This window comes from Leuresthes tenuis, unplaced genomic scaffold, assembly GCF_036924035.1.
Source record: "Leuresthes tenuis unplaced genomic scaffold, fLeuTen1.0.hap1 SCAF_8, whole genome shotgun sequence".
Lineage (NCBI taxonomy): Eukaryota > Metazoa > Chordata > Actinopteri > Atheriniformes > Atherinopsidae > Leuresthes > Leuresthes tenuis.
Genome location: NW_027325362.1, coordinates 17,984,702 through 18,012,439, shown reverse-complemented (window position 1 = coordinate 18,012,439; position 27,738 = coordinate 17,984,702). Strand labels below are relative to the sequence as shown.

The window sequence follows — 27,738 nt, the reverse complement described above, 5'->3', positions numbered from 1 at the left end:
TTCCTCGACCACGCTGATTGTTTCTGCCGTTTCCATCTCGCTGAGCTGGAGTCAGTGGGCCTCTGTGGCTGTCGAATGATCGTCAATGAGAGGGGGAATTAAAGCCCGTCCATAACCCTGACCAAACTGTAACAGCCATGGTCTGTGGTGTGAATATCTCATCTACAGCCTGAGATCTGGGTTTGCCAAGCAGCATTTAATGCTCTACAAGAAAATCTTCACATCAACTTTCGTGTTTTTATTTCAAAACAGCCAGTAAACTGAGGGAGCCATGAGTTCAGAAGACAACTTCGACTTTATCGTCCTTCTGAATCAGGGAGTATTTTTATTAAATGGACAGTGAGTAACCTTGAAACAATATTTTCCTGTTATATTTCTTTAATGACACATTCCACAAATGGGAGAATATAGCTTGCGCAAAATAGGCCACATAAATGTGTGAATGTGGTAATAATTTAGTACCCTTGGGACTGGTGGTGGAGCTCCTGTGGCTCTTGGGACAGTTCTGGATGCCTCTGCACAGACAAAGTCCACTTAATTTCCCAACAAACCCATTTTCACTCTCCCGATAGAAACAACACACACACAGCCATTGTAAATTATCATAAGAGCTCAGCAGATTGTGGGCATAAACACAGCATCAGATGACTGTCTGAAAGCATAATGCTATGTTGAGAAACACTTGTGTTTCAAAGGGCAGCTTATCCAAGGGACACAACATTTCCAGCATCAACTCTCCCTCTTCAGTAGAAGCAGAGTCTATAAAAAAAAAGACCAGCCAGCTGATAAAAATATACACTGCTAAAGCAACTGACATCTTCTGCAGCAAATAAGGCACTACACAATTGGAGAATGAAGCCTGTACTGCTGTTCTGTTCCTGTTTGGTTTGAAAGAGCTTAGTCATCACAAACAAGGCCTTTACTGACAGAAACAGAGAGCACAGATGAAATCACCACTGTACACATCTGCTAAACAGCCGTTTCCCTCTGGTGAGTCTATTCAATAGAGATTTTTAAAAAAAGGAAAAAAAAAAAAAAGAATCCGTGCTTTGGAGAAGCACAGCAACGTGTGGCTTTGGAAAGCCACCTCCTATGTTTTATCAGAACCCTGCCAGAAGAGCGCGCAGCTAAAGCTTTGTTGTTACACAGCTCGATGCTCACATTCCCAAAAATGACAACTCCAAGAGCTTCTCAAGCTTTTACAGATAGACTGAGGAGGAAGGCTGAGGACATTGGTTTGAAAATCATGCCAGCACATTCCACCAAGGCATGATGTAAATGGACCGCAAACAAAGGCACTGAGAAGAATGTTGGACATATCAAAAGTGATCTGGATGTCTTCAGAGAGAGAAACTAGTTTTTACTTTTTTCAAAAATCAATCAGCAACAGATATTCACGCCTGTCACGAGGGGCTCAAAAAGTTGCCAGCAAACCAGAGGACAACAAAATGTCCTGCAAAGCGCACAAGTTTGCTCACTGCCCACTACAGGAGATGAGAGTTAATATTTAATGAATGGCTGCTCATAGATGGGACCACCACAGCGGGGCTGAAGGCTAAACAAACACAGCCCTATGATCTCTGTGCAAACACTTAGCCAAGCACGTCTGGGATTAGTGCCACTCTGATGTATTTAAACCATGCTCCCCTTTTACTTTATTAAACAATCTTCTTTAACAGAAGAAAAAAAAAGAAGTTTCATCTGACTCTTGCAGCTCTGCACACGAGGTAAAAATTTCACTGAGTTATGTAACTTGCACCAGCTTCCAAACCTGTCTGGCTTCAATTGTTATTCCAGCTTTGAATTTGCGAAAAGTCATTCAGGATCCTTAATTCAAATTATTTTATTTTCTACTTGTGCCTGTCACAGCTTGTAAGGCTGTAACAGAATGGAAATAATGGCCTTTTTTTTTTAAATCAGAGCAAGAGAGTAATGTTGGGACCAGCTGTGGTTTAACAGTGCGGTTCATGGGAAGACATTTGCAACAATGATGTGGGTATAAACCAGTTTGTTTTTACAAGCATACATGGTTCACATTAAACAAATGTCTGAAACAACAGTGGTGCCGTGTCTCTGAACTCACCAGTATTTTGCCATTGGCTCTGTCCTGGCGGGCAAGGCTGACCCCCATCCACTCATCATCCCTGTCTCCTTGGCACGTCTTCCCGCACGACTCTCTCCGCTTGTTTCCTGAAAGACAATGAGAGCAGTTTGCAGATGTTTAGTCATCAGGAGGATGTCTTGGAATGAGTTCCTTGTTAACTATTGTCAGCCTTTTGAGTTTCACACTGTATTTATTCTAACTGTGATATGGATTTTCATGTAACAACCAAAACTATGAGTCAAAATATTTTACATTTACTTATGACATACACCGACATAAGTTTAAATGTATACATGTAGTCTTTTTCAGGGTTTTCTTAGCACTAAAAATTAAGATTATTTCAATAAACAAGATACTGTAGAGTCCCGCACAAAGACATCTCGCATATTAAGACTCTCCATTATGCAAAATCTTCAGAAAGCCATCTGATTGGTAACATGTTCATTCAACAGCATAGCAAAAAACCTCAAAGATTTATGCCTACATTAAAAAAAAACATCATCTTCAGTAACAAGGAGTAGATGATCTCCACATCACTGAGTCAGTCTGGGGTTACATGGATCCAGGCTGTCATGATGAGAAAGCCTTAATCCACAGTAGAACTTGGAGTAGCTTAACCAGCTCGTGCCAAGAAAAACTGTGCACACATGCACTGGAGAGAATTGGCGCTTTGCTTTGACGTTTAAGGCTAGTCGCAAAAAAAGAAGTAAAGAAATGAAAAGAAAAGAAAAGAAAAGCAATACCGTATCTATTTTTTTCCACTTTGATGGATAAAAGAATATAATAAAAGCTTTTTCAACTGTTTATTTCAAACATATTGCCTAAGAGAAAATCAAACTTTAAAAATAAAAACTTCTAACACCAACAGAGAGGTGTGAAGAGTTGCACCGTGCAGAAGATTGAGACACAAAGATTAATTGGGGGGGGGCAAGGTCAACTTTTTGGCTGACATGGTTGGAAAATATTAGCAGAGGCATAAATCATATCAATCAAAAATATTTATGTACCTCTGCACACAGAACCCTCTCGATTTTTGCATGTCTCCATATTAAAGTCCAGGGATTTGAAACAAAACAACTGAGGGCAGTTAGGTGCAGTGTAAGGCTGATAAAACAAAACAGATGATTGGCGTGGAGCCTTTTATGCATAAAACGGACAAGAAAAAACAGCAGAAAAGCCCTCAAAGTGACTTTACATTTGTGTGGACTCTATTGCACTATATTGTGAACTTTTAATGCTGTTGTGCATGAGTCCACGCATTGTAGTCCGTAAATATGTCATTACGACAAGATGTGTTGATGCTGCGGGTTGTGGTGACTAACCTCTTCCCAGATCCATCTCTGTGCAGCGGCGCTCTGGGTTACTGTGAACTCGACACTTATACACAGCTCCAGGAGAGTGCACAGAGCTGCTGTACGTGGAGTTTGCCCTGGGTGCCCCTACTATTACCCTGCGCAGAGGAGGGGAGAGGAAGCGACAGAACCAACTCACTAAAGCTTAAATTCAGGTCAATATAAATTTCAAACAAAAAGAGAAAACCACGCTGCCAACATGGAATCAAATGAGGAACATAAACATGCTTTAAATGATCTGGATCTTAACCCAAGTCGGACTCTTGAGACATTTAAACAAGAACAAATTCATTACATCACTGGGATGAAATAAAGACCTTCCCAGGAACTTTAGAACATGACACTAACCAGCGTGTGTTGTCATGATAATGTTCCAACACAGAGTAGCCAAAAAAACTAGAATTCGGTCCACGGAACACCAATGGGTGTTCTAAGTCTATATTGTAAGAAGAAGCCACTGAAATGGAGAGAAAAACATAAAAAATATGATGTAATCCCGTTTTGTGCCTTGGCGGAGGAGCCATCCCTTTGCGCATCATGCGTAATAACGCGGTTAAAGTGTCCAGAAGTACAAAAACAAAAACAAAACAAACAAACAAAAAAAGAAATAACTGTCAGCTCTTCAGTGGTCAAACTGTCACAAAAAATCCTCTCTTTCTGGTATGGCACAGCCTACAGGCTGTGATGGCATGAGCAAAAGCTTGAGGAGCAAAGGTAACGGTCCGGGAAAATAACAGTGCGTCAGCTTCTCTCCATTCTGTGTCAAACTGGGAAAGTTGTTGCTTGCAAGCTCCCTGTCGCGGAGATAAATGCAGTCGGTTGTCTAGTTAACAAGTGATATGCTGGAAATGAGAGAAGTTTAGCTCAAAATAAAAGCATGGTGTTTGCCTGAGCCGTCGTTACGGCAATGGAAGGGAAGTAGGGCTTTTAACACGAAAAGACGAACCGGAACGCGCGTTTTTACTATGGTCCACGGACACTCACAACGCGGTCATGGAGAGACGAGAACGGTTTTCAGGCGCAAAGCATCACATTTCACCCGTGGGCTTTATTGGGGCTCAACTCAACGAAAACGGGAGACGAGCGCGCATTGCTGCCATCTAACGGTACCTCTCAGCTCCAGGTATGACGGTGCTTTTACAGTTTATATAAACAGAAAGTGGCAGGAGTACACCGTCTCAAGAAACCCAACATGGAAAGACTTAAAAATAGACAAAAAATGATCTCTACCTCTCAATTGATCAGTTTTGTCTAATTGAGGAATCGCTGTGTAATGTAAATATTTGTGGAAAAGCAGACTGGAGCTCCATCCATTGTATATATACACATATAGGAATAGTTACACTATATTGTGTATACACATTTTTACATACTGACAGTCTGACTAGTGCATATCTGTTGTTGAGCCCCTTACAGTCAAACTTAGACATAGGATTGCTCAGGTTAAACTGTGTTTAATAAATATTCATTTATAAATTTGTCTTCTGCGCTGTTTCAAATCTGCATATTCACTTTTCTTCGTAAAATACATTGCACAGTGTGCATTCTGACTCTAAAAGGCTGTTTTTTTTCAAATTGTGCTGCTATTTTTATATGTGGCTCAACTAATATGACAGTCAAGCCTCACTCCAACATGCAACTGCCATAAATCAAGAGAGTTATGCCAGATAATGACGGATGAATTAAAATACACTTTTTTTGGGTCCTCACTTTTCTTTAGAGGAACAACAACAAAAAAAAAGCTTTTGGTAAAAGCTTGGAAAAAAAAATGGGCATGTCTTCTAACATCTCTAGGAATTTTAGCGATGTGCAATAACAACTTTGTCTTATTGTACAATGTCTATGTATTATCCAGCAGTAATGCTGGGACTTGCACACATTCAAAGAGAGATAATGGTCAAATTCAGCATCCATACCGTTGAACCATCACGCAGGATCTTTTGCAACATTTGGTTGTTGGGACCAAGAAAGAAAAACACAGACAAAATGACAATAACAGGAAAACCAAAGGTTCCCCTTTTAGAAGTACAGTTTGTAACCCACTTCCTAACATCTTTATAAGGCAGATTTGTTGTGATGTCCAAGTTCCAGGTTCCCCTTTTAAAAGAAGCTTTTTGCAGACCTGACCCAGTAAAACCAGGGAATGAAATAAGCCCAAAATCTGTGCGATGATCCAAATAAAAACCGACAAAAGGTGTTTCGTAAATAAGATTTAATTAGTCTGAAAATGTATAGCAAGTGCCCTATAGTACAGTTTTATTTCTCATAATACAATTTACACTTTTGTGTTTTGGGGTTTCTGTCAGTGTAGACTATAAAGCGTAAAAAAAGCTGTGATGAACAAACAAGGTCCAGAAGTCAACATCTTAGTGGTACGAGTGCACAGTTTAAAGGGTCGTTTACAGTTTTACAGAGGAAGCGATTTAAACGATGACACCACACAGAATCCTAAAAAAATCAACTGACCGTCAGCATCAGTATGTGATAATACCATTTATTGCACAAGCCAATCTGTATAAACAAATTCTAAAACAGGAGGGAAACCATGTATCTTCATCTAAAACATAAATTAAGAAACTTAAATTTTAAGTCAACGAGGATTATGGAAGATTTGTGTTTCTGTCAAAATCTCTAATTCCCCTTATACCTTTTATATGTCTTCACACATACTTTATCACACGTCACACATATGCCCCAGAATGAGCTCACACACACACACACACACTCCCAAACATACATATACATAAAAAGACACCAGATACTGAGCGAATGGTTTGATATATTCCATGGCAGTCTTCTCCCTCAGCAGCAGTAGCAGCAAATCTTCATCAAGAAGTACCCAAATCAAACCCTCATCGTAACCATGGCTGCGGAGAGATGAATATGAAGTTTATTGAAATACAGATGGAGTCGCCAAGCTGGACATGTGAGCTAATGCAAGTGATGCTTACAACTGTTTTTGAATCTTCTTTGTCCAAAACCTTCTGTGCTTGGTCAGGTGGAAACTTGAGAATCGAGGTAATCACTTTGGCCATTGTCTGCAGATGGATAAAAAGGGAAAAAAAAAGGCAGACAATTAATAAATTTGTTACATGTTTCATCTAAATCAGTCGCACAAAATATAATATCCATTTCATAAAAACAAGATGTGGTAACTACTACCTTTGACAGAGTCACACAATCAACTTATCAACTTAACTCAAACATACACACAAGCACAAAAAGAGAAGGAAAACCGTCTCCATAATCAACTCCAGGCCCATCTGCCAGGGAGCATGCATTTTCCAATAAACACAGGAGATAATCAGAAACAGGGCTGCTGTGTAGGAAACCCAACCACTTGACTAACACTAAACAAGGCCAGCATGGCTTTAAATGGCAAATCTGCGTCATGCAAGATGCATGTGCTCTCAGGCAGCCTGAAGGACATCCTTCACACAGGGGAGGTCTGCCATGTTGCCATAAAGAGTAACTGTTTGCTGAGAAGCAGGGAAAATCCCGCTGACTTTAGGACCAAGTCAACAGCACACTCAATTAGAGAGAGATCACTGTTAATTATCGAAACACAAGACTGGACACAAAATGACTTTTATGGTCTCGGTTTGTGAAGCAGATGAAGGTCATCTGTTTGAAAGCGGAAGTGATGCGTCACTTCTCGCTCTGATCAACTGCGTTTTCAGTTGGGTGGTTTTAAAATCGTTTGGTTTAACTGAACGACAGCATTCTAATGTATCCACCAATCAGCCTGTTGCGTATAAACAGTCAGAGTCCTAGCTGGTGTTGTCACTGTAAACCAGATTTATCAGCGTGAAGGCTGCACTTACAAAAGGACTCAACTCCTTGTAATCAAACTTAAAATGTAAGAAAGAAAAGCATACTTTAGTTTCCCGTCCCATCATGTATTCAAACAGCACTTTCCTCAGGTACTCCATCTCAGTGGGTTCTGAGAAAGCGTCGGGGGTGTTGATCCCAGGGTCTGCAACAAGCAAGAACAGCCAAATTCAAAGAATACTGTATGAAGAATGTGACACATTCAAAAAGATCTAGCACAGTGATACCAGTGAGCACCCTGAAACTAATTCAATTAATATTCTTTGCCCATGTTTTACATCTTATTTCAGAAAAAAAGTCTTGGTAGCCTTTGCATGATCTCACTGACAGACAAACACCACTGAAAACATCCAGGAGTCTCTTGCCTTGGTTAAGGAAGAAAAGAGAAAATATTGCTATGCGATATAAAGCAGGACAAAGTCTTGGAATGCTGCTCATTTGGTTTGCATGTTGAAAGCTAGCCTTCAATTCTCCTCCCAAACACACGTGTTTGTGAAAGAGACCACAAACAGAAGCCCCTTTTACACAGGTATGGATTCAAAAATTAAGCACCAGCCGTAAGTAGAGGAAAGAATGGCAAGTCCCAGCATGAGCACTTTAAACCGCAAGAGGTGATCGGTGAATGTTTTAATTCTCTGCCCAGAGCAATAACACCATTATCTCACTCCAAACTATGAATGGGAACGACTGTTTACAGCTTGGACGGGGCTGGTAACACTTAGGCTACAGTTCCTACCAATGAAATATCCCCATCAGGTCTTTAACAAGCAACAGCACCCTCTTGCTTTCTGTTTATGAGAAATGATCAAACATCAATAAATTCAAAGACCGACTGTGCGATTAGAGCGAAAGAAAAGGTGATAGAGGAGAGCAAGCAACTCCCTGATCTCTGACTTGAATTAACACGTCACCAATAAATCCTCCAACCTTTACCCTCTTGACCTTGTTGAGCCTGATCTGAGCTGCCATCCCACCAGTCACACATCTACAGACATGAAACCAGCTATCAACACCCCCTCTGACCGGCCCTCTGCCTAAAATCATTGCTCCAGGTGGCATTATGAGGCTTAACAGAGCCCCCATTGAGTGGGAAGCGGTCTGACTTAGTGTTGTAATCCTAAGGAAATACACAAGAAAGTAGGTTATTAGGTTGGATCTACTATTTGCTATGGAGAGGGGATTCAAGTAGTCTTGTGTGCTGCCGGAATTTTAGACCCAAAGTCTGCAAAACGCATTACATTTTAAGATGGCCTCTTTATTGCTCCCACCCTAACAGAAGATACTCCGGATTACACCAGCGGGGCAGATCTAATATGAGAGCAGCACTCATTCCATCTCTCTAAACACCAACTCTGAAGCACCATGTTAGGCTGATGATTTACTTGAAGATACTGCATTGACTTACATTTAGTCCCTTGACATTTTCCCCAACCTTCACCACAGTGGCGTTATGTACTTCCTCAAACAGTGACTCTAACCTGAACCAAACCCAAATTACAACCACAGCTCTTGTGTTTACATACAAGCCTACAATCCAGCTCGGTTGACCGAAATGTACTCAGAAGAGCAGCTGAACGAGACGATGCAAAAGAGATTCCTTCAAAGGGAGGTTCAGTATTTACTACAAGCTGCAAGTGTTAACACAACATATAATCATTTTTGGGATGATTGCTGTAAGAAGTAGAATAGAAGCAGTATACATTACACTTTCCCATGGTAATGAATGGTTTTCAGGAGTTATGCATGTCATCTTTGTTGTGCTCATCTGAAAGGAAACTGGACCAAGAAGCAGAACTAAGTGATTCATGGTGTCGAGATTACCTTTGAACGTGCTCCCGAGATGAGTTACAACAGTGCTGCGGTGGAGAAATTTAATCTTGTCCTCGAGCGAGTGAATCTAGCGTGGAGAAACACAAAGGCGTGCACAGATTATTTCTGACCCCTGTGGGTTAATTCTATGCATTTACCCTAATTGTGGATTGGGACATATTAAGCCTTCTGCTGGTCATCCTCAGAGAATGTTTGTGAGAATAATGGCGTGTGTGAGAAACCTGTGGGAGATCTGATTGTTTATAGGGTTAAACCAAATGTAAACAGATGTGTTGTGCAATTAAGTCGATGCAGTAGGAGAGCAGTAGCTGCTATTGCTGGAAGCCATGGATTTCTGGGAATACAGTGGAAGGAATTTATTCGGTTTTCCCGCCGAAGACAGTACAGCAGGTCCGACACTCACCTTCACGACAAACTCCTGCTCCTTCAGCCGAGCGTCACTCAGCAGAGACGTCTTCTCAGCGAGCTGAGCCTGCGTCAAAGGGGACAGAAGATAAATGTCTCCTCCTGAAGTCAGAAACTAAGAGCACAAACGTGGCTCTGTATTCTTTTACTGGATCGAACAATCGTTTGCATTGTGATGCTTGAATAGCAGGAAGAGAGGAACTAAAACTACAAACATACCTGTAAGTCCTCTGGAGTCATCTGTGCACACAAACACACAGACATGATACGTTAGAACATAACAAATGTATGTGCAGATTAGTCTGAAAAACACAACTACTGAGTAAACCTAATCAAACGAGCAGCAAATCATGACTCAACCAATAAGACGACAACAAAAACATACTTGAACAAAAATAACAGACATTGCTTATTCAGCTCAACTGTCTTCTAAAAGCTACAAAAAACACAGGCTGCTGAACTCCCTGACATAACAAGAGCCCATCATGAGTGTAGCATTCACTGAAACTCCTGTATCTAGATGCTATAGGAAATCATCCTACATTTCTTTACTGGGATTGAAGAAGAAAGATTAAGAGTCACAAACAGAACTTTGCAGTATTGGGTGTCAGACTGGGCTGACTAAAGTAGCCTCTAGTGTTGGTTTTCTGTCTTTATGTACAGACATGTTGAGCCACAGTGTGTGTGAAGAATGCTTTTCGAGGCCCATCTCTGTGAGCCTTAAGTTAAACAATACCCCCAGAAAAAAAGGTATTACCTCAGCTGGGAAAAATGCAGCTTAAGAGAGCAGCATAATTCTCTGTGTTTGTCTGTAAAAAAATAGACGTGTGCAAAAAGGTAAAAGAATCAACGCAAGGGTCCTGTAGCACCAGGAGACGTCTCCCTGGAGTCCAAGCTGGCCTGTTTCCCGTGTGCACATCTTGCAAGTGCGTGTTGCTGTAGTATAAATCTAAAGCGTAGAATCACCTCGTAGGATGATAATTGAGAACAGGGACTGAGGCTGGCTGCTGCCTCACAGTCTCTGTTTTCTGAGGAGAGCATTCCTGAGTGATTCAAATGCGCCTCATAGCATCCGGAGCTCTTTGGAGAGCCGCCACAAGACTGCAGCAAGGCACCGATCAGAGGGGAGCTGGTAAGTAAACTGTCACCCGAGCTCTTTTGAGGAGTCCTTCAATTACGAAGCGACACAAAGAAAAAGATATCTCAATAGGTCTGGACAGACTGTTGGTATGAACAGAAAAATGCATCTGGATTAGGCCGTCATCCAGAATTGCTAATGGTTCCATCAGACTCGAGCTTCGTCCCGGAGGGAAGGTGAAAAAGAATTATTTCATATGGCCATTGCTGCTTAATGCAGCCAGAGGGAAGTGACTTACGACTTAAACAGAATCACCACAGAAATCGTATCAATCTCTACCCCGAGTCCCGTCTGTAATTGGGCTGAAATGGCAACAGACGTGGCTTTTTTGACATCTGTGTGAAATTAAAGTGTCCAAAATACATTGCTCAGTTGTAACTGCGGCCGCAGATGTTTCGTGACCTGGTGAATACAGCATGAAGCCGTGGGTCAGAATACAGCATGAAGCCGTGGGTCAGAATACAGCATGAAGCCGTGGGTCAGAATACAGCATGAAGCCGTGGGTCAGAATACAGCATGAAGCCGTGGGTCAGAATACAGCATGAAGCCGTGGGTCAGAATACAGCATGAAGCCGTGGGTCAGAATACAGCATGAAGCCGTGGGTCAGAATACAGCATGAAGCCGTGGGTCAGAATACAGCATGAAGCCGTGGGTCAGAATACAGCATGAAGCCGTGGGTCAGAATACAGCATGAAGCCGTGGGTCAGAATACAGCATGAAGCCGTGGGTCAGAATACAGCATGAAGCCGTGGGTCAGACACGTTTTTTTACCTCCGTAGTGTCCTGGCCGCGCGTTTGCAGTTCTTCCAGTTGTTTCTGAACCTGCCACACTCTGTCTCCCATCTCCTCCTCTCGATTCTGAAAAGAAATTAATTACTTACTTTAAAAATATCAGAGTCATTTCCTATGTGTCATCTCTGCATCACAACCTAAGTATTTAAAACCTCCCAAATGGTCTCAGAGGGCTCAATACGAAACCAGACTTTAACAGCTCTACTGTTTGATGAGACCTGAGTCATCGTCTGCTTTTAGGTCATTAATATGATGCAATGACATGAAAAAGATGGGGTACCCAAGTCTGCTTTAGACCAAGGGTGGGCAGCTGCTTTGGAGCATTATGGTGGGTGTGGTTTCCCCTTCCACAGTAAACCCATAAAATTTGGCCTTTAGGAAAATATGTTTTAAGCTTACTTTCTTTTCTTTCTTTTTTTTTAAACTATACCTGTATTACTTGCTCATATTTCTGAACAGTTCTGTGCAAATCATCCTCCTTCTGGGAAATCACCTTCCGCAGCTGACTGGCTTCATCATGATGGGAACCGATGAGCTCGGCTTCAACAGCCTGGGCCTTGGCTGGGTCGAGAAAAGAAAAAGAATAAGCCTGAGTCTCTGCCTAAACATGAGGACACGACAGTCACGTGGAAAAGAAACTGCACCCTCGCTCAATTCTAAGGTTTTACGTGTCAAAAGCCATTTGGTTTTTACCAGGTCTTAAGATGCATGTGTGTGTTAAGGGCATATCACACCGAGTCATTATGAGAGCAAAAACTAAGAGATAATGCAGGAGCAGTGTGTGAAAAACAAAGAATATGCAACGATTCACAAGCTCATAGAACCACCTTTAGCTTGAAGTAAAGCTTTTGTGAATGACATCAGTCTCTCACTTTGCTGAGGTGGATTTCTAAATCTCTCCTCTCTTTCAGCGTTGCTTCAGTTCACTAAAGTTTGTGGACGTTGGCTTCTACCACAGCATTTCAGGTTGAAGTCTGGACTTTGGCTGGATCGCTGCAATACCTCGATTTTTTTCTTTTTAGCCATTCTGTTGTAGATTTGCTGCTGTGCTGGGGATCATTGTCCTGTTGTATGATCCAGTTTCAGTTAAGCCTTATCTGCCACACAGATGGACTCCTATTTGACTCTAGAATAGTTTGGCAACCAAATGAGTTCATGGTCTTAATGACTTCAAGGTTTCCAGGTCCTTTTCCACACACTGTTTCTGCATTTTGTCTCAGTTTGTGTTAAATAAATAATAACACGGTGTAATATGGCCTGTGTTGTTGTTTATCTGAGGTTATATTTAACTCATTGGTATAAAAATTAACTTCTCTTCATCTTTAAATCCCCTACGGGAAAGCTACTGTCATATTTAGCGCCACTGTTACACTGCTGCTCTGGTTCTTATCCAAAATAACCAGGTTGCATCTCACCGATCGTCTCCTTCACAGCTGTTTCAAGCTCCATCTCTTTCAACGCCATTTGTGTGTTGAACTCCCTCATTAACTGCTTTATAGCAGAGTTGTGCTTCATTTCCAAGTCCTCCAACTCCAGTCTAGTAAGACAGGTAATAATAAAAGGTAATGAACTGATTATTTAGTGACACAGTAAAACATTGGTGAATAATTACATAGAAGAAAAATGTTGCATTTTTACATCTACGACTGTAAACTGTGGACTTACTTGAACTTTTTCTCGTTCTCCGCTAACAGCTCTCTCTTTATGCACTGCAGGTCCTGTTCGTGCTCCTTCCTCAGGGATCGCATGTCTTTCTGTAACCTGGTGAAGTCCTTCTGAATTTTCTCTTTGTCATTCTTCATCTGACTCAGTTTGTATTTGAGCGACTGCAAAGACTCATCACCATCCACCTCTTGCATAGGAGAGTGGTTTTCCACGGCACTGGTGGTTTGCTGTATGCTGCTACGTTCCACTTTCACCTCAGCCTCCGATGAAGTCTGGACGCGATGCTGATCAAGCTGAGCCTCCTTCTTACACATCTCCTCCTTCAGATTATTCATTTCTGCAAGAAGCTTTCCATTCTCCTCCTCTGCCTCTTTTAGCTTGGCCCGAAGCTCGCTCAGTGCTGATTCAGTTTCTCTGAGCTCCACTTGTTGCTCGTTATCTCTATGAAGTGAGCTCAACTTGTCTTCATACATGGTTTTCAATTCCTCTAAAGACCTCTCTTTCTCAAGCCTCTCATTACTCAGAATCTGTTCAATCTGCTTCTCTTGCTCTTCCTTAAGCTTGACAAGAGCTTCCTCGAGTGTTTTCGTCTTATCTTCTAATGTTTCAGTTTGTTTTGTGCCCAAAGTTTCATTCGTCTTCATTCCCTCCAGGCTACTCTGAAGAGCCTTAATTGTCTGCTCTTTTTCTTCAAGCTGTGTCGTCAGCTGCTTTTTAATCTGACTTATTTTTTGCTCAGCTTTCTTCTTCAGCTCGGACACTTTCCGAGCGCTCTCTGCAGATAACCTCTCCTCAGTTGCCCTCAGACTCTCCTCCTTGCCCTTGATAATCTCCTCTTTCATCCTTTCAAATTCCTCCCTTTGACTTTCAAGCTTGTGTTTACACCTCTGGTTGTCCTCCTCGAGGGACTGCAGTTTTTCCACCGTCTCTTGCTCCAAATGACCATTCTGGGCGCACTGCGTCCGGATCTGCTGCAGCTGCTCCACCAACTCTTTCTTTTCATTCTCCCTGATGCCGTGTTGCTGTTTGAGGTCAGACGAGAGCTGCTCGCACTCTTTTGTCTTTAAGGCTAACTGCTCCTGAAGCTCACCGAGTCGACTGATGCAACTCTCAAGCTCCACAGTAAGGCTGTTGACTTTCTGCTCTTTTTCATTCAACACCTGGTCCAACTCAGACTTGCTGATGGACTGATTGTCAATACTTGCCGCTAGCCTCTGGAGAGCTTCATTCTTTTCAGAGATCTCTTGTTCCAACTCATTCAGCCTTGTCTGTAGAGATTTAATAGTGTTGTCATCCTGGGTGAACTTTGTCTCTGCCTTGTTCTCAGTCTCAGACAAGCTGTTCCTGAGCCCATCTGCCTCCTCTGAAGCAGACTTCCTCTCCTCCTCTAATCTCTGGATGGTCTCTTTCATCTGAGCTGCGGCCCGTTGTCTCTCCTCTTCATACTGCTGGATCAACTGATTTATGGCTTCCTCCTTCCCTTTTATGCTACTTGCGAGCTGGTTTTTCAAGTCAGTGACAATGCTTTCCAAGTCTGTGATATGCACTTGGTTTGTTTTCAGATTCTCTGATATGACTCTGTTCGCTTCACTCAGCTCCTCAATTTTGCGCGTTTGTTCACCGTTGGACTGAGAATGACTCTCTCTCTCGTGTGTTAAGGCTTCAATATGCTCCATGTGAGCATTTACCTGAGCAGTCATCTGTTCTAATGAAATGCATAGATTCTTATTCTCCTCTGTGTACTGGCGAAGATTATCCTCTAAAGTGCAAATGTTTCCTGCTTTGGCGAGGACACAGTTTTTGAGGTGCCCTACCTTGTCCTGACTACACAGCAGTCTATCATTCAGCTCTTTCACTCGACATTCAACTCGTTGTTGCAGTTCATTCGAGGCGGACTCTACTTTGGACTGAACCTCTTTACAGTAATAGTCCGTTTTGCTGATGATCCCAATCAGCTGCTGCTGGAACTCTACCTCCTTGGCTTGTAGTTGAATGGAGGTTTCCTCAAATCGACTCTGCAAGTCCCCAGTTTCTTTACTTCTGGAACTTTCCAATGCTTTAAGCTGTAGCTCTGTTTCGCTCAACTTATCTGATAAAGTCTTTACCCTCTCCCTGTTCTCTTCCTCTGCTGTGGTCAGCTTGTCTTGGAGGGCATTTCTCTCACTCAAAGCCTGGTTGAGGTTCCTCTCTGCTGACTCCATTTTTTCTTTCAGCAACGCTTCAGCCTGAGACAAACTTTCAAGCTTGACCGCAGCTTCGTTAAGTTCTTCTTGCAGCTTTTGCACAGTGGTTTCTCGGATTGACAGGCCCTCCTTTAAATCCTTCAATTCACACAAAACTTGCTCGTTCTCCGCTCTACTTCTGCTAAGCTGCTGAGATATTTCTTCCAGTTCCTGTCCCTTCTCCTGTAACACGAGTGAGTGTTTCTCCACTAGTTCCTCCTCCTGCTGTGCCAACTTCTCCTCCCAGCAATGTACCAGCCCCTCAATTTCATGCTTCTGTTTGGAATGCAGTTTTTCGAGTTCTTCCTTATGGTTAGCCTGCAGTTCTGACACTGTGCTGCTTAGGCCTTGGGAACTTTTCTGAGCCATCTCCACAATTTTCTCTTGAACCTGCTGCTCTTTCTGTTGAAGCTCGTGTTCCTTCTTTGAAAGCTCCTTCTTCATGTTTTCTTCATTCTGCTGAAGCTTTTTCTTAAAGTTCTCCTGCATCTCTTTGGCTTTCTGTTTGAACTTTTCCATCTTTGTTTCTTGCGTTTTAAGCTTCGCCTCCATCTCAGTCTTAATGTTTTTCAGCTTCTTTTCATGGGCAGCTGTTTCACCCTCCAGCTGTTTCTTGAGGCGTCTTTGTTCCTCCAGATTTGTGTTCAGCTCTGCAGTGTATGACTTCTCCTTCTCTACAAGCTCCTTTTTAGTCTCTTGCAACTGGTGCTCTAGTTCTTGAAGCGACTTCTCTTTTTGTTGGCAATCATTCTTAGCTACCGCCAGCTGATGCTCCAAATCTCTCAAGTCCCTCTTACACTGATCAAGATCATCTGAGATCTTATCCAACTGTACATTAGATTCCTTTAGGCCCCCATTTTCAAGCTGGGCTTGCGCTAAACTCTGCTGCAGCTCTTCAAATTCCTTATTCCTGACTTCTAATTTTTGTGCGGTGGAATGTGATTCCTCTTGTAGTGTTTTTTCTTTAAGAATACGTTGTTCCAACTCCTTTTCCTTTTCCCTCAGAACAATTTTCATCGCATTAAGTTCTTCCTTCAGAGTTTTCTTTATACCCCCAAGTGACTGTTTATGCTCATGTTTGAGATTTGCCAGCTCGTCCTTGTGTTTCAACACCTGATCTTGAAATCTTTTATCATGTTCCTGCTGAGCTAACTCTGAAGCATATTCTGCTGCGACCAGCTTCTCCTCGAGAAGCTGTTTACTCTTTAGCACCTCTGAAAGCTCAACAGAAAGTGCCTCCAACTCTGTCTGCTTTGCATCCAGCTTCTCTAAGGTCTTCTGGTTCATGTCTTCAACATGCGCCTGGAACTGCAGCTCTTTATCTCTCAGAAGGGTCTCCATTTCAACTCTGTGTTTTTCCTTGAACTCCTCAAGAGCAGCATTATGTTGCTGGGTTAGAGCGTCTTTGTGCTTTTCCAGCTGCTCCCGATGCTTTTCTTCTAATGCAGCGATTTGCTCTTTGTGTTTATTTTTCAGCTCATCCAGCTGACTGGAAAATTCATGAGACAGACCGGACTCATCTTGGCAGACCTTGTCCACGGAGCTCTCCAGCTCTAATATCCTCTGCAATCACATCACATGTAGGCAGCTGGATTAGTCTACAAAGTCTGAGACAGCTACAAAAACATTGTTAATTAAGAGATCTTCGAAAAAGAATATCAAATATTTAAAGATTAATTCCCGTAAAGGATTGTGTGTGAGAAACCATCCTGAGGCACTTTTACAGCACTTGTTGTTTAGCTTTTTTTGTAAAATGTGAACAAAAAATAAAATGTTACTTTACTCATGCTTTCCCCATCAGTTAATATAGAAATATGTTTTAAACCTCGTAGTTTGTACTCTAGTTGGTAGTAAACAGGTTTGACACGATCATGCAACTCTAATTTTAGACATTTATGTTAAAACAAACTCACAGTTCTTGCAGTCTCCAGCTCCAGCTGTATCTCCTTCACCTTGTTGTCGGCTTCGGCTCTTATAGCCGTTTTCTGTAACTCTGCATCCTCCAGAGCCAGAGAGGCCTGTTGCTCTCGTTCCTTAGATAACTGCTCAAACTCCCGTTTGCATTGCTCCTAAACAGCGCAAAGGTTTGAAAACGTGTGAAAATAAATGCATCAGTTTAATCACCTGATTGGGCTGCAAATATAAAACAATGAAAAGCACCTGACACCCACCGCTGCTTCACGGATTCGGTCTTTCATTTCCTCTTCTTTAGCAGCCAAAGCTTCACTGTGGACTTTCTCCAAACGAGCCACGTTTTCTTCAGATGATTTCTAATAATAATGATGATAATATCCTTAAAAAATTACACATAACATCGCCTTGCAGCAAAAGTATACAGAATTTAGATGCTTGTCTGCCTTTAGATTTAGTTTAATGGACGGTACTCATAACATTTAGCCATTTCCTGTTATTTTCTATAATTAATGCATTAGTGACTTTTTCAGAATAACAAACTGTTTTGCAGATGTAACTTTCTGACCTTCATGATGGTGACGACTTCCTGTTTGACTCGTGTGAGCTCCTGCTGAAGACTCTTCCGCTCTTCCTCACTGGCCCTTTCAACCTCTCTCACTTGCTCCTCCAGCTGAACCTGCAGCTGTTTTCTGGCCTCCTCCGCCTTCTGAGCTACACCCAGAGCTCGTTCGAGCTCTTCGAAAGCTTTGGGACATAAACAAGCAAAACCCATCATAATCATGTCCAGAGGATTTTAAAAAAAATGTTTTTGTCTTTTTTAACTGTACAACTTCAGACTTCAGGGGATTCAGGATTACCTGATTTCTCAGCCTTTTCTTTCTGTTCCTGTAATTCTTCTTTCTGGGCCGTGGCCAGCTGGAACCTGGAGCGCAGCTGTGCGATCTCCTCCTCTTTCATTTCCAGCGTCTCGTGCATCTGCCGCTTTGTCTCAGCGATGACCATTCCCTGAGAAACAGCACCGAGAAAAATAAGAAAAACCAAACGTAAGCAGTATAATTGTACTCTTAATACAAATAAATCAACTTTATTCACAAGCACCATCGCTCTATTTAACACCCCTCCTAAGCTTAGACTTTTAAGTGCTTTCAGCATCCATCACATTGATCTCCCGAGCTGCTGTTCATCCTGCAGAGCGGGGGTCAGAGATTAAAAGAAACAACATGGGACTTCAAAACGTCTGACCTCTTTATACGACAGCCTGGAAAAGTAACCAACCAAAACTGCAGAAGCTTTGATCAAGATGTGATGAAAGTCTTAGAAAAAAAAAAAAAAAAACATCGCCCACCTTGTCTTGCTCCAGCTGTTCAATGAGGTTCTTGGCATCCCGCAGTTGAGTGATCAACTTGGTCTTCTCTGTTGTATGCAGTTCCTTTGATTATAAAACATTTGAAAAAGAAAAAAGAAAAAAAAGAAGTCATATATTACATATCCTGTACTCCCCGGATGCCTCACCCACAAGCCAAATAACCAGAGTGTAAACCGGATCCACTAAACCAACAAATTCACCCAAATTAAAGCCCAATGTGACAGCAGCTGAATGCTGTAGCGATGCACGACGGTTTAAACAGCGGTTACAGCACAGGAAGTGTTGGGATTACTATATTCCTTTGCTGATTGATCCACACGTGAAAAAGGACTGAGCATCTTTGAAGTATTGTGATGAAAAAGCATTGAAAAAAAAAATAAAACACAGAGCAGCATGATATTCTGTCAGCTGCTTAAACTAAAGACAGATGGTCTGTTTTATGAGATATTTGTCAGAAGCAGGGGGTTACAAGATGCCATCATGCTGCTTTAGAAGACTTCACGCTTGTTAACCTCTGCTTTCCCCTGACCTCGGACTGTTCCTATTCCCACACAGAGAACAGAGTCAGAGGAAAAAATCACCGAAATAAATGAAAGCACATCAACTTACAGTCATAGACAAGCTCTCGATTATCAGTTTCTTTACAGTGGGAAAGCATTCGTTATCTCATGCAGCAAAACATCAGAGCAGCTAAGGACAAGCCACACAAGCCCAAGATACCACTGAAGCAAAATGTTTTGAAATGAATGAAAACAATGGTTCAGTCATGTCAAGCTGACACGACATGAACCCTCGCTCTGGAGCTTGGCCAGAGTATTTGGATGTTTGGACTCTGGAGAACCACAGCAATCTGCTGTGTCACAGAGATAATGGAGTCACATTATCAGTGGACTGTAAGGGCTCTGGCAGACATTTTGCAGCAACAACATTAATTACCCGAAACACACTGCTCAGTCATTTGCAGCATCTCGGCCCTGCCCCACGTTCATAAAGCCTCCTCATGACAACATTTTCCTCCAGCAGCAAATTCAAGTGAGTGCTGCTCATTCATTTAGAAACATCTGGGTTATTACACAGAAATTGTGTGTAAAGGCATTATTCTCTGAAGCTGCATAGATTTGTTTAACTTGTTCTGATATTACAGCGTTTCTGCAGTCTCACTCCAGTATTACTGCTGTTAAAATCATTTAAGGCACCTTCATCTTCTCCAGCTCCTGGAGTCTCTCCTGCAGCTGCTCCTGCAGAGTTTCATTCTCACTGGTCAGCTGTGCGCTTCGCTCCTTGTGCGTGCGCATCACGTCTTTGCACTTCTGCAGCAGGTTTTCTTGCCTCTTCACCCTCTTCTGCAGCGCCTCCAGATGTTTGGTTGGATCGCTGTTGCCCTCTCCTGTCCAGAAAAATAAAATGCACGGCTTAAAAACAAAACAAAAAAAAGTCTGAGTTTCCCGAACTGAGAAGCCATCGTTCAATGCAAAACGTTTTGCTCACCTTCAGGGACCTCGAGCTCCAATCCCTGCACCTTGGAGGGACTCTGTGCTGCAGATGTAGAATCTTCAGCCACCTCAGACTGACGGACCTCACCTTCAGGTGGCAGCGAAACATCAGACACCCCCTGGGCTCGTTTCTTCAAGAGAGTGACCTTTCGGAGAGGAAAAACAGCTCACATACGAAACTCTTCTTTGAATAAATGACGTTTTACACTCTTAACTTTGTACAATTCAGTTTCTGCAGTGACATGTTTTTCATTTGAGAGTGAGCCAAATAACTACAAGTAAAAGTCATTCTTTTTGCCATTTCTAACCTCCTGAGTGCTCTTTTCTAACTCGAACAGCATTCTTTTTCAGTTCACCTCGTTTGTCTATAAATACCAAATCAGTGATCATGCTTTTGTAAATGCAGGTGCATACGACCAGTGCACTTACCTGGGTTTGGAGGACAGTGATCATCTGGTCTTTCTCTTCCAGCGCTGCATCAAACTCATCTTGTAGGTGTTTCTTGGCCTGCTGGTCCATTTGCAGCTCCTAGAAAACATTCAGAAAGTTTATGCATAGATACAACTCCTATAAATAAGACACATCTATCTTCATCCGTAACATATAGGCACACCTCCCGAAGCTCCCCAATCCTGCGGAGAGCTTTATCTTGGCTCTGACTGAGGATGGCCTGTGCGGGACAAAGCGAACATCTGATTAGTTTCTAAAAATGTCTGATGATAAACCACTAAGAAAGCCCAAAGCCATCATATTAATAATTCAGTTCAGCCAACAGCTGAAATTACCTGTGTTTTCTCCTTTTCTCGCTGAACTGTTCGGTATGCAGTAACCAGCTGCATGACAAAAAAAATTACTAACAGTTATTCGGGGCACTGCTATATGAAAATTCACAAAACACATCAGCTACTTTAGGAGCCAAACATCTCTCACCTCTGAGTACTTTCCTCTGTATTTCCCCAGGCTCGTCTCCACCTGAAGCAGTCGGTGCAACAACTGCTCTTTGGGGAGAGACTCTGCACTCCCTGATGGCTCCTCTGCTTCACTCTCAATATCTGAAGGCGGGTCATACACGGGGGCCCCCTGGGACTCGTTGTCTCCCAAAGGTGTCAACGATTCCCGTGAGGGGCTTCGGACCAGATTTTCCTTAGACGGAGAGCGGAACAGACTCTCTGCCCGACTGGCGCCACCGCGTATCAGAGACTCCATTGAAGGAACTTTCAGCTGTAGTTTCTGGGCAAATGACTGCAACTCCTCTCTCTGTTGTGAATTTCAGACACATCAGTGTGCGGAACAGCATTAGAAAATAAACTTGAAGATCAAAGAGGATCTATGAAACATACATGAGGAGAAGCCGTTCCATCGCCATTGATGCTACCTCTGGGAGACCTCGCAGGTCCTTTGGAGGCACTCTGCAGGATGAAACCACATTATGAGAGAGGGAAAAGCCGTGCCGGTGAATTTGTCCTGGGCCAGTTAGTCATCCACACCCAGCGTGGCTCTCCCTGATTACTCTGGAGGGAGCAATATTAGTATTGCTGGGAGCAATGCAGGGGCAATGGGTACCCTCATGCAACTTGGAAAAATAGAGGGGTTAAATACATAAAAGAAGGCATCTCGACCGCACAATAAACAAACAAAAAAAGGGGGTTAAAAACATTACTCTACAAACAGCCACGAGGTCAAGACAAACAGACAGATAAAGTCAAGAAGGAGAGCTGGTATTTGGATTAAGATGCTTGGCAGTGCTGTGTGCACTTATATTACATGAAGACAAAGGCATAAGTGAATTCAGTGAATATTTAGCAGCCTAGTTGGTTTAGTTGACTTGTTAGAGACAGGAAAAGAGTAAGCGAATCGTCTCCTCCCTTGTCCAGCTCCAAGTTACTCCTTCCTCTGGAGTACTGAGCAAAGTAGTCACTTATATTCTAATTCCTGTTCATTTCTTTTTTCTTCTGCAAGTAAACAAAGATGTTAACAATGCAGGTCTCTGTATTAAGAGTGTTTTGGTTCCACTTTTTAAATTTTTTTTTTTAATAATATTATAACTTGGCTGGTTATTTCTGTGTAGCAGCTTAAAAAAAAGAAAAACAAAAAACAAAACCTTGGTATTTTACCTCACTTACACTGGTGTCTGCACTTTGTGGACTTCAACTAGTTGACCCAGTCTGTTTTCACATTTGAATGCTTGCTGCTGTCACCCGTCTATTTTCGTTCACATTAAAAACGCAACAGTGACTCATGGAAAACTAGAGCGAAACAGTGCACCAACGGTGAGCCAAGCTCTTAGCACTTTTATTCCTGTAGTACAAACTCAAACACAGGGCATCACGGCACGAGGAGACAAAATCCTAATCCAAAACTGTTCTGAATCCAAAGCCCTGCGACCCACAACAGACAGACAGACGTAGCTGGCGAAACAAGTCGGTACATCTAAAATAAAATGTTCAAAAGGAGGAGAAAAACAACTTCAATGAAACTGTTTGATGGAATTTGTAACATGGGATTCGGACATTAACATTATGCGAGGACATAATGTTACTGAAACATGGAAAAGCGGCTGAGATGATGCTTGTAGTTAATTACATAAAATGATTGGGACTCTAGGATCTAAACTCTCCAGACTTCAGAAGCGTATTCACTGCATCTCAGGCATTATTCCAATGGTCTGCGGCCGACTGTAACGCAGCCTCATAGAGTATATTCAACCCGGCCGTAATGCAGTAGCAGCAGAAATTAACGTTGCTCTGCATTTATTTCACAATTTTTGCAAACTTTCCAACAAAGCTAACAAATGTCAGTCAAGGCAACTTATGGATCATTTCACCAGACAGACAATATAAAGGTATGAATTGCTGAAAAAGTGGAGATGGAAGGAAATTTGTCAACTCAACTTGACTGCCACTTTAACCCAATTCAGGTAACATCATAGTGTGTTACACCAAAGAACATTTCCTCCAGCTCTTTTCACTTCAGCAAAGCCAAATTAAAGATGCAGTCTATCTGCATCTGAGTTTTTGTGTCATCCATTGTGTCATCTGACAAAAAAAAACAAGAAAACTTAAATCTGTCAACGACAACAACCATCGTTACTTACTTAATGAAAACAATATTTCCTGAACTTTATTTCTACACTGTCTAAAACCCTCACTGAGCTGCTGCCTTTTTTCAAGAGCTCTGTTTACACTGCACACACTGAAATACAGCGCTCTGGAGACAGTGTTTGCAAGTCAAACTCACTTAATGTAAATAGTGTAATTCACAAACATGAAGGTTCATTGTTGGAAGAAACTAACATTCTTTGAATGACACATGATAACAATTAGTGTTATGTTTTCTAGTCCTTTTGTTTTATCCAAATACAGTATACACAAATCGCCTAGTTTTTGAGCAGCCACAAGGGCACCTACAAAGGCAATATGGTAGGTTTGCTCACTTGGAGGACTAACACTCAATGTAACATTCAAACTCCTTAAAAAGCCAACCCACACAGAAACCGTCAACTCTCCAAATAAACAGACTGGTGGGGAGAAGGGATAGAGGCCATCAGGCAACAATACAGGGTGTTAGGGGTCTAAAATGCAAGCAGCTAAGGCTACCGAAAGGTAAAGGGGTAGCATCTAATTCTTCTGTCACAATAAAAAGCAGGACAAAAAACCAACATAGGGCAGAGAGCATCTATCCCACAATGTACACCACATCTTGTCTAAGATGCAGAGTTAACTTATATATGAGATGCCTTCTTGTCGCTAATTCCAAAGCAAACAGGAGACAGAGAGCAGGGAACAAGCTGTCCCTACTTGGGCCACAGTCCTCTACCGATTCCCCAAAGGCGCAGAAGACGGGAAGGAGGAACAGGACAGGAGGAGGAGGAGGAGAAAGATGAAGAAGGAAGAGGCAGGAAGTGAGGACAAACTCACCACACTGGCTACCTGGGCCGTTTTGGGTTGATTTGAATGGTCCAGAGCAAAGATAGTATACTCAGAGAGAAAAGCGGGCTCTGCTATCATCCCGGCCAGCATCTGACGCCGTCAGTGCAGTAACGGGACGAAAGGTGGGGAAAGGAGAGGAACACAGAGAGCAATGAGAAAAACAACACCATGAGTGTGAAATAGCGCTGGAGGGAGTGTCAGCCTATCCAAGGGAGGCTGGGATGGATGGAAGAGAAAGAAGACAGTGAGACAGAGGGGACACTACATGAACTGAAAGAAAAATAAGAAAAGCTGAAAAGTGAAACACTTGATCAACATTAATGTCATGAATAACAGTTTGACACCTCCACATAAAGTCTTAATAGCTTTCTCAAAACCAAGCCAAATTAGATTCCAATAATTAAGTAAGCACTCTCAGAGATGTCAAAGTGTCACAGTGTGAGATGAAAAACAGATGCTGCGATGCCACCAGCAGCTTCTAAGCAGAGGGCACATGAGCCTGTGGTACAACAACCCAGCTGTGCTTTATTTAAGGATATGCCAGAGAGCAGAGTAAAGAAACCTGACTTTAACAGACATTCTCACTATTCCAGTCTTGGGTTTGCGTCATTAAAATGTGGAAATATTGTTGTGACAAGAGTTTTCGAGATCATTTTTCTACCGAACATCAAACCACCAAAACTGTAAATATCCATCTTCAAGCTCTAAAACAGACACACTAACCATAATTCTTGCATAGACTTGCCCATATCCACTGTGGTAAAATATCTGGCCACCAGAGACAGAAAAACACGGAGAGAAGGTTGCATCAATTATTCAAAAACGTGCTGAAATGTTCTGCTTTTCCTTGCCACAACGCCTTTCCCCTGGTACCTAAATGAAAATCTCATTTGGCTGAGCTGTTCAAGGATGTTTCACCATCATATAGATAAAACGACTCTATTTTGTACCATTAAACGAGCAATTATTAGGAACCAATAAGATTTTCCAACACTGCCATTTGTTCACTTTATAACAGCTGGCCAAATGCTCTTAAAGATGAACATTGCCCTATAACGTGCGGTTAAATCAATGAAAACCTTCAAAACCTATTTCTATAAATATAATAAGACCAAAATATTGATTAAAGATTACAATGTTGCTCTGTTCCATATGTTCTCACTAAATTATTAAGATGTGGCAAGACAGCCAGAGAGTGCAGTTTAATGTGATTTGGAGTCACAGAAGAGATGTAATGCCTTTTGTTCTAATCATTAAACTTAATCCCAGCATAGAGAGCAAGAAGTGAAAATGAATGGCCCACGCTTTTTGGTATCTGACTTCACTTGTTGGTCAACTGTGCTTCGTCTCTTGGCACTGCCATCAGAAGGCCCTGATGTGTTACTGGGGAGCATTAAGCAAAACACATGACAGATTTTTGAGGGGTGACAGAAACATTACTTTTGGGTAGAGAAAAAATCACAATGTAAGCTAGGAAACGAGGGTGCAGCCTGCAGTTTAAGCATAAGTGCACATACAGTATCCATACTGCGAAAAAAGACATTCATCTAACACAGGATGACACCATCCTCACCTCTCTGTCACTGGGAGAAGGTGTGCCGTCGTGATGAAAAGGGGGGGTTTGGCTGCTGCGCCGGTCTCCACTGCCCATCTGATTAAAAACACATAAATGAGTATTAACACTCTTGTTGTTTTTGTTATTAAGAAGTGGTAACCGCCATATGATCAAACTCTGAACACTACAGGTCGAACATCACAGAGAAGAAACATTAGCCAAAACTCATCCTTTGTTGGAGTAAACACAAATATGACTTCAAAATGTTTCCAACAAAGGACAAATAGCAACCCTTTACATCTTCAAGGGGGTGGGTTTCTGATAATAGAGTTTTGTATCCCAAAGCAAAAACATGACGCAAGAGCTCCAAAAACACAGTATGACCTGTTTTTTCCAAGTAGGAGAGGGATGGATTAAAATATTATGACATCATCATATGTGTAGTATCAAGTGAGGACAGAGCGAAGCTGAGAGGTTCCACAGTAAAATCTGCGTGGTACTTTGACTATTTTCTCCCTGACCTATTGTCCTGCAAGTGTAAAACAAACAAAATAATAATAATAACAGACGCTTGAGCCAAGCAGGATACGTAAGGGTCAAATAAAACTGACAGCTAGCGTACACTTGCAGCCAAAGAAAACAACATTGTCACGCCCATACCATCCAAGAGTTTAATATTAAAGAGTTTAATACATTAACATGTATTTTATCTCTAATGAAGAAAATTGATTGCTGCTTGTTGTTTTTTCTACCTGGGACAACGAGTATTACCGGTTGAAGATTACTCTCAACTACTGGCAGCTCAGCTCACTAAATGCTTTAGGCTAATGCTAACACTTACAGGATCGCGAATGAGCCAATTAACAAGTGAAGTTACGAAATGCTGACGGCTTTCTTGGTTTGGTCATCAATGCATTAATAAGCAATCATTTCAAACCATTAACTATACTTCTACGACGCGACAGATAGTTTTCCAAGCTAGCACCTCTGTAGTGTAAACAAATGGTAAATCAGTTAGCTCTGAGCACAACAGCAACCAACCTGGGCCTGTTGAGGTGACTGCGCATTCCTCTGCGGTGACTGCTCCTCGTTTATTTTCTGCTTCAGTTTTTTAAACATCTTGTCACGCTGACGTAGCTAACAACTGGACAGCAGACGCCGACTATCCGTTGTAGATGTATTTTGTTTTTGTTCAGCCAGACATCCAATCCTCAGGACAAGACTTCCTCGTTCGTTTCTGATTTCCAGCAGGTGGCAGGGCTCTCTGCGCATGTGCGGCCAACGTGGAGGAAAACTGAAACGTCAGAGTTAAAGGGCCAGCGAGGGATAAATCAGCCACAGCGCCACCCTTGGAGGCACCCCAGCTATTTTTCAAGTATCTCTCATAAAAGGTCCTGCTATTATTAATACGTACATATACGTATATATTTGTGCAAAACCTTAATAACACATTGACCATTCCTTTCTTATCTTACAATATTTTGAACACTGCAGCTTTTGTAAGATCTTGTTTCAGATGTTTCTGTCACCTTGCCACATCCAATTGTATTAGTTGAAATTGATTTAAATTTGAGAAGGTCATATGTATTCATAATATGAAAATTAATTGTGCAACAATTTTGTACAGATAGCAAAGGAAAACATATACTGTAGATGCATACAACAGCACTGTTTGAACAAAAGAGGGCACTGTTAAAACACATTTTACTATGGTTTTGCTTGAAAAAAAACATCAAAATTGTTTAATATTGAATGCGCTATCAAGTTAACAGTGCTGGATTTGCTTTTTCCTGATATAGAAAGGAATCAATATCTTTATTCTTTGAATTCAATGTTGTAAACTGCTGTGTTACAGATTGTTGCCAACTTAGCAGCTTCCTGTTTGGTAATTAATACCTTTTTGTTTCTACAGCTGAACCTATTTCTTTCATAGTTTTTCCAGTGAAGAGCTGTTGAACTAAGCACAGATGACTGTACCATGAGAAGCAAATGACCTCTGCTTCTGCAGTATCTTTTTTGCCAATGCGACACTGAGCAGAATGGAAATTTTCTGCTGTAGCAGTACGAATGTGAATTCAAATGTCATACTGTCAATATCATTATCCAGTGTGGTGCTTCATTTTGTATGAAGAAAAATTACA

At 41.9% G+C, this 27,738-nt stretch overlaps 2 protein-coding genes across 5 annotated transcripts in view; both read right to left on the bottom strand.

Moving 5' to 3' along the window:
- itga9 (integrin, alpha 9) overlaps positions 1-4,460 on the bottom strand; it is a 49,647-nt gene extending 45,187 nt beyond the window's left edge. Inside the window, exons 1-3 of the mRNA XM_072391197.1 lie at positions 3,805-4,460; positions 3,427-3,554; positions 2,084-2,190 (exon numbers count right to left, since the gene is read on the bottom strand). Of these exons, the coding sequence (XP_072247298.1) occupies positions 2,084-2,190; positions 3,427-3,554; positions 3,805-3,995 (426 nt within the window). The 5' untranslated portion in view covers positions 3,996-4,460. The remainder of the gene's footprint in view (positions 1-2,083; positions 2,191-3,426; positions 3,555-3,804) is intronic.
- A 1,193-nt stretch (positions 4,461-5,653) lies between these two features.
- Positions 5,654-26,869, bottom strand: golga4 (golgin A4). 4 transcript variants are annotated; one of them, XM_072391193.1, is made up of 25 exons: positions 26,639-26,869; positions 25,616-25,693; positions 24,031-24,132; positions 21,454-21,522; positions 21,044-21,370; positions 20,899-20,946; positions 20,727-20,783; positions 20,543-20,641; positions 20,109-20,259; positions 19,817-20,007; positions 18,600-18,683; positions 18,112-18,259; positions 17,820-17,998; positions 17,512-17,610; positions 17,254-17,409; positions 13,119-16,903; positions 12,869-12,990; positions 11,884-12,014; positions 11,433-11,519; positions 9,742-9,762; positions 9,521-9,589; positions 9,109-9,184; positions 7,335-7,432; positions 6,408-6,494; positions 5,654-6,323 (listed from the first exon to the last, which is right to left on the bottom strand). In XM_072391193.1, the coding sequence occupies exons 1-25, from the start codon at positions 26,714-26,716 to the stop codon at positions 6,309-6,311; spliced, it is 6,357 nt and encodes a 2,118-aa protein (XP_072247294.1). In that variant the 5' UTR covers positions 26,717-26,869; the 3' UTR covers positions 5,654-6,308. The 4 variants fall into 4 exon arrangements, with proteins under 4 accessions (XP_072247294.1, XP_072247295.1, XP_072247296.1 ...); XM_072391194.1 differs by having other exon boundaries at positions 11,947-12,014; XM_072391195.1 differs by lacking the exon at positions 24,031-24,132.
- Between the last annotated feature and the right edge of the window lie 869 nt (positions 26,870-27,738).

Coding starts and splice junctions, on each gene's coding strand:
- golga4 (XM_072391193.1), bottom strand. CDS start 26,716: ATGTTTAAAAAACTGAAGCAGAAAATAAACGAGGAGCAGTCACCGCAG. Junction 25,694..26,638: donor AGTCACCTCAACAGGCCCAG/GTTGGTTGCTGT, acceptor GTTTTTAATCAG/ATGGGCAGTGGAGACCGGCG. Junction 20,642..20,726: donor GGATTGGGGAGCTTCGGGAG/GTGTGCCTATAT, acceptor AATGTTTTCTAG/GAGCTGCAAATGGACCAGCA.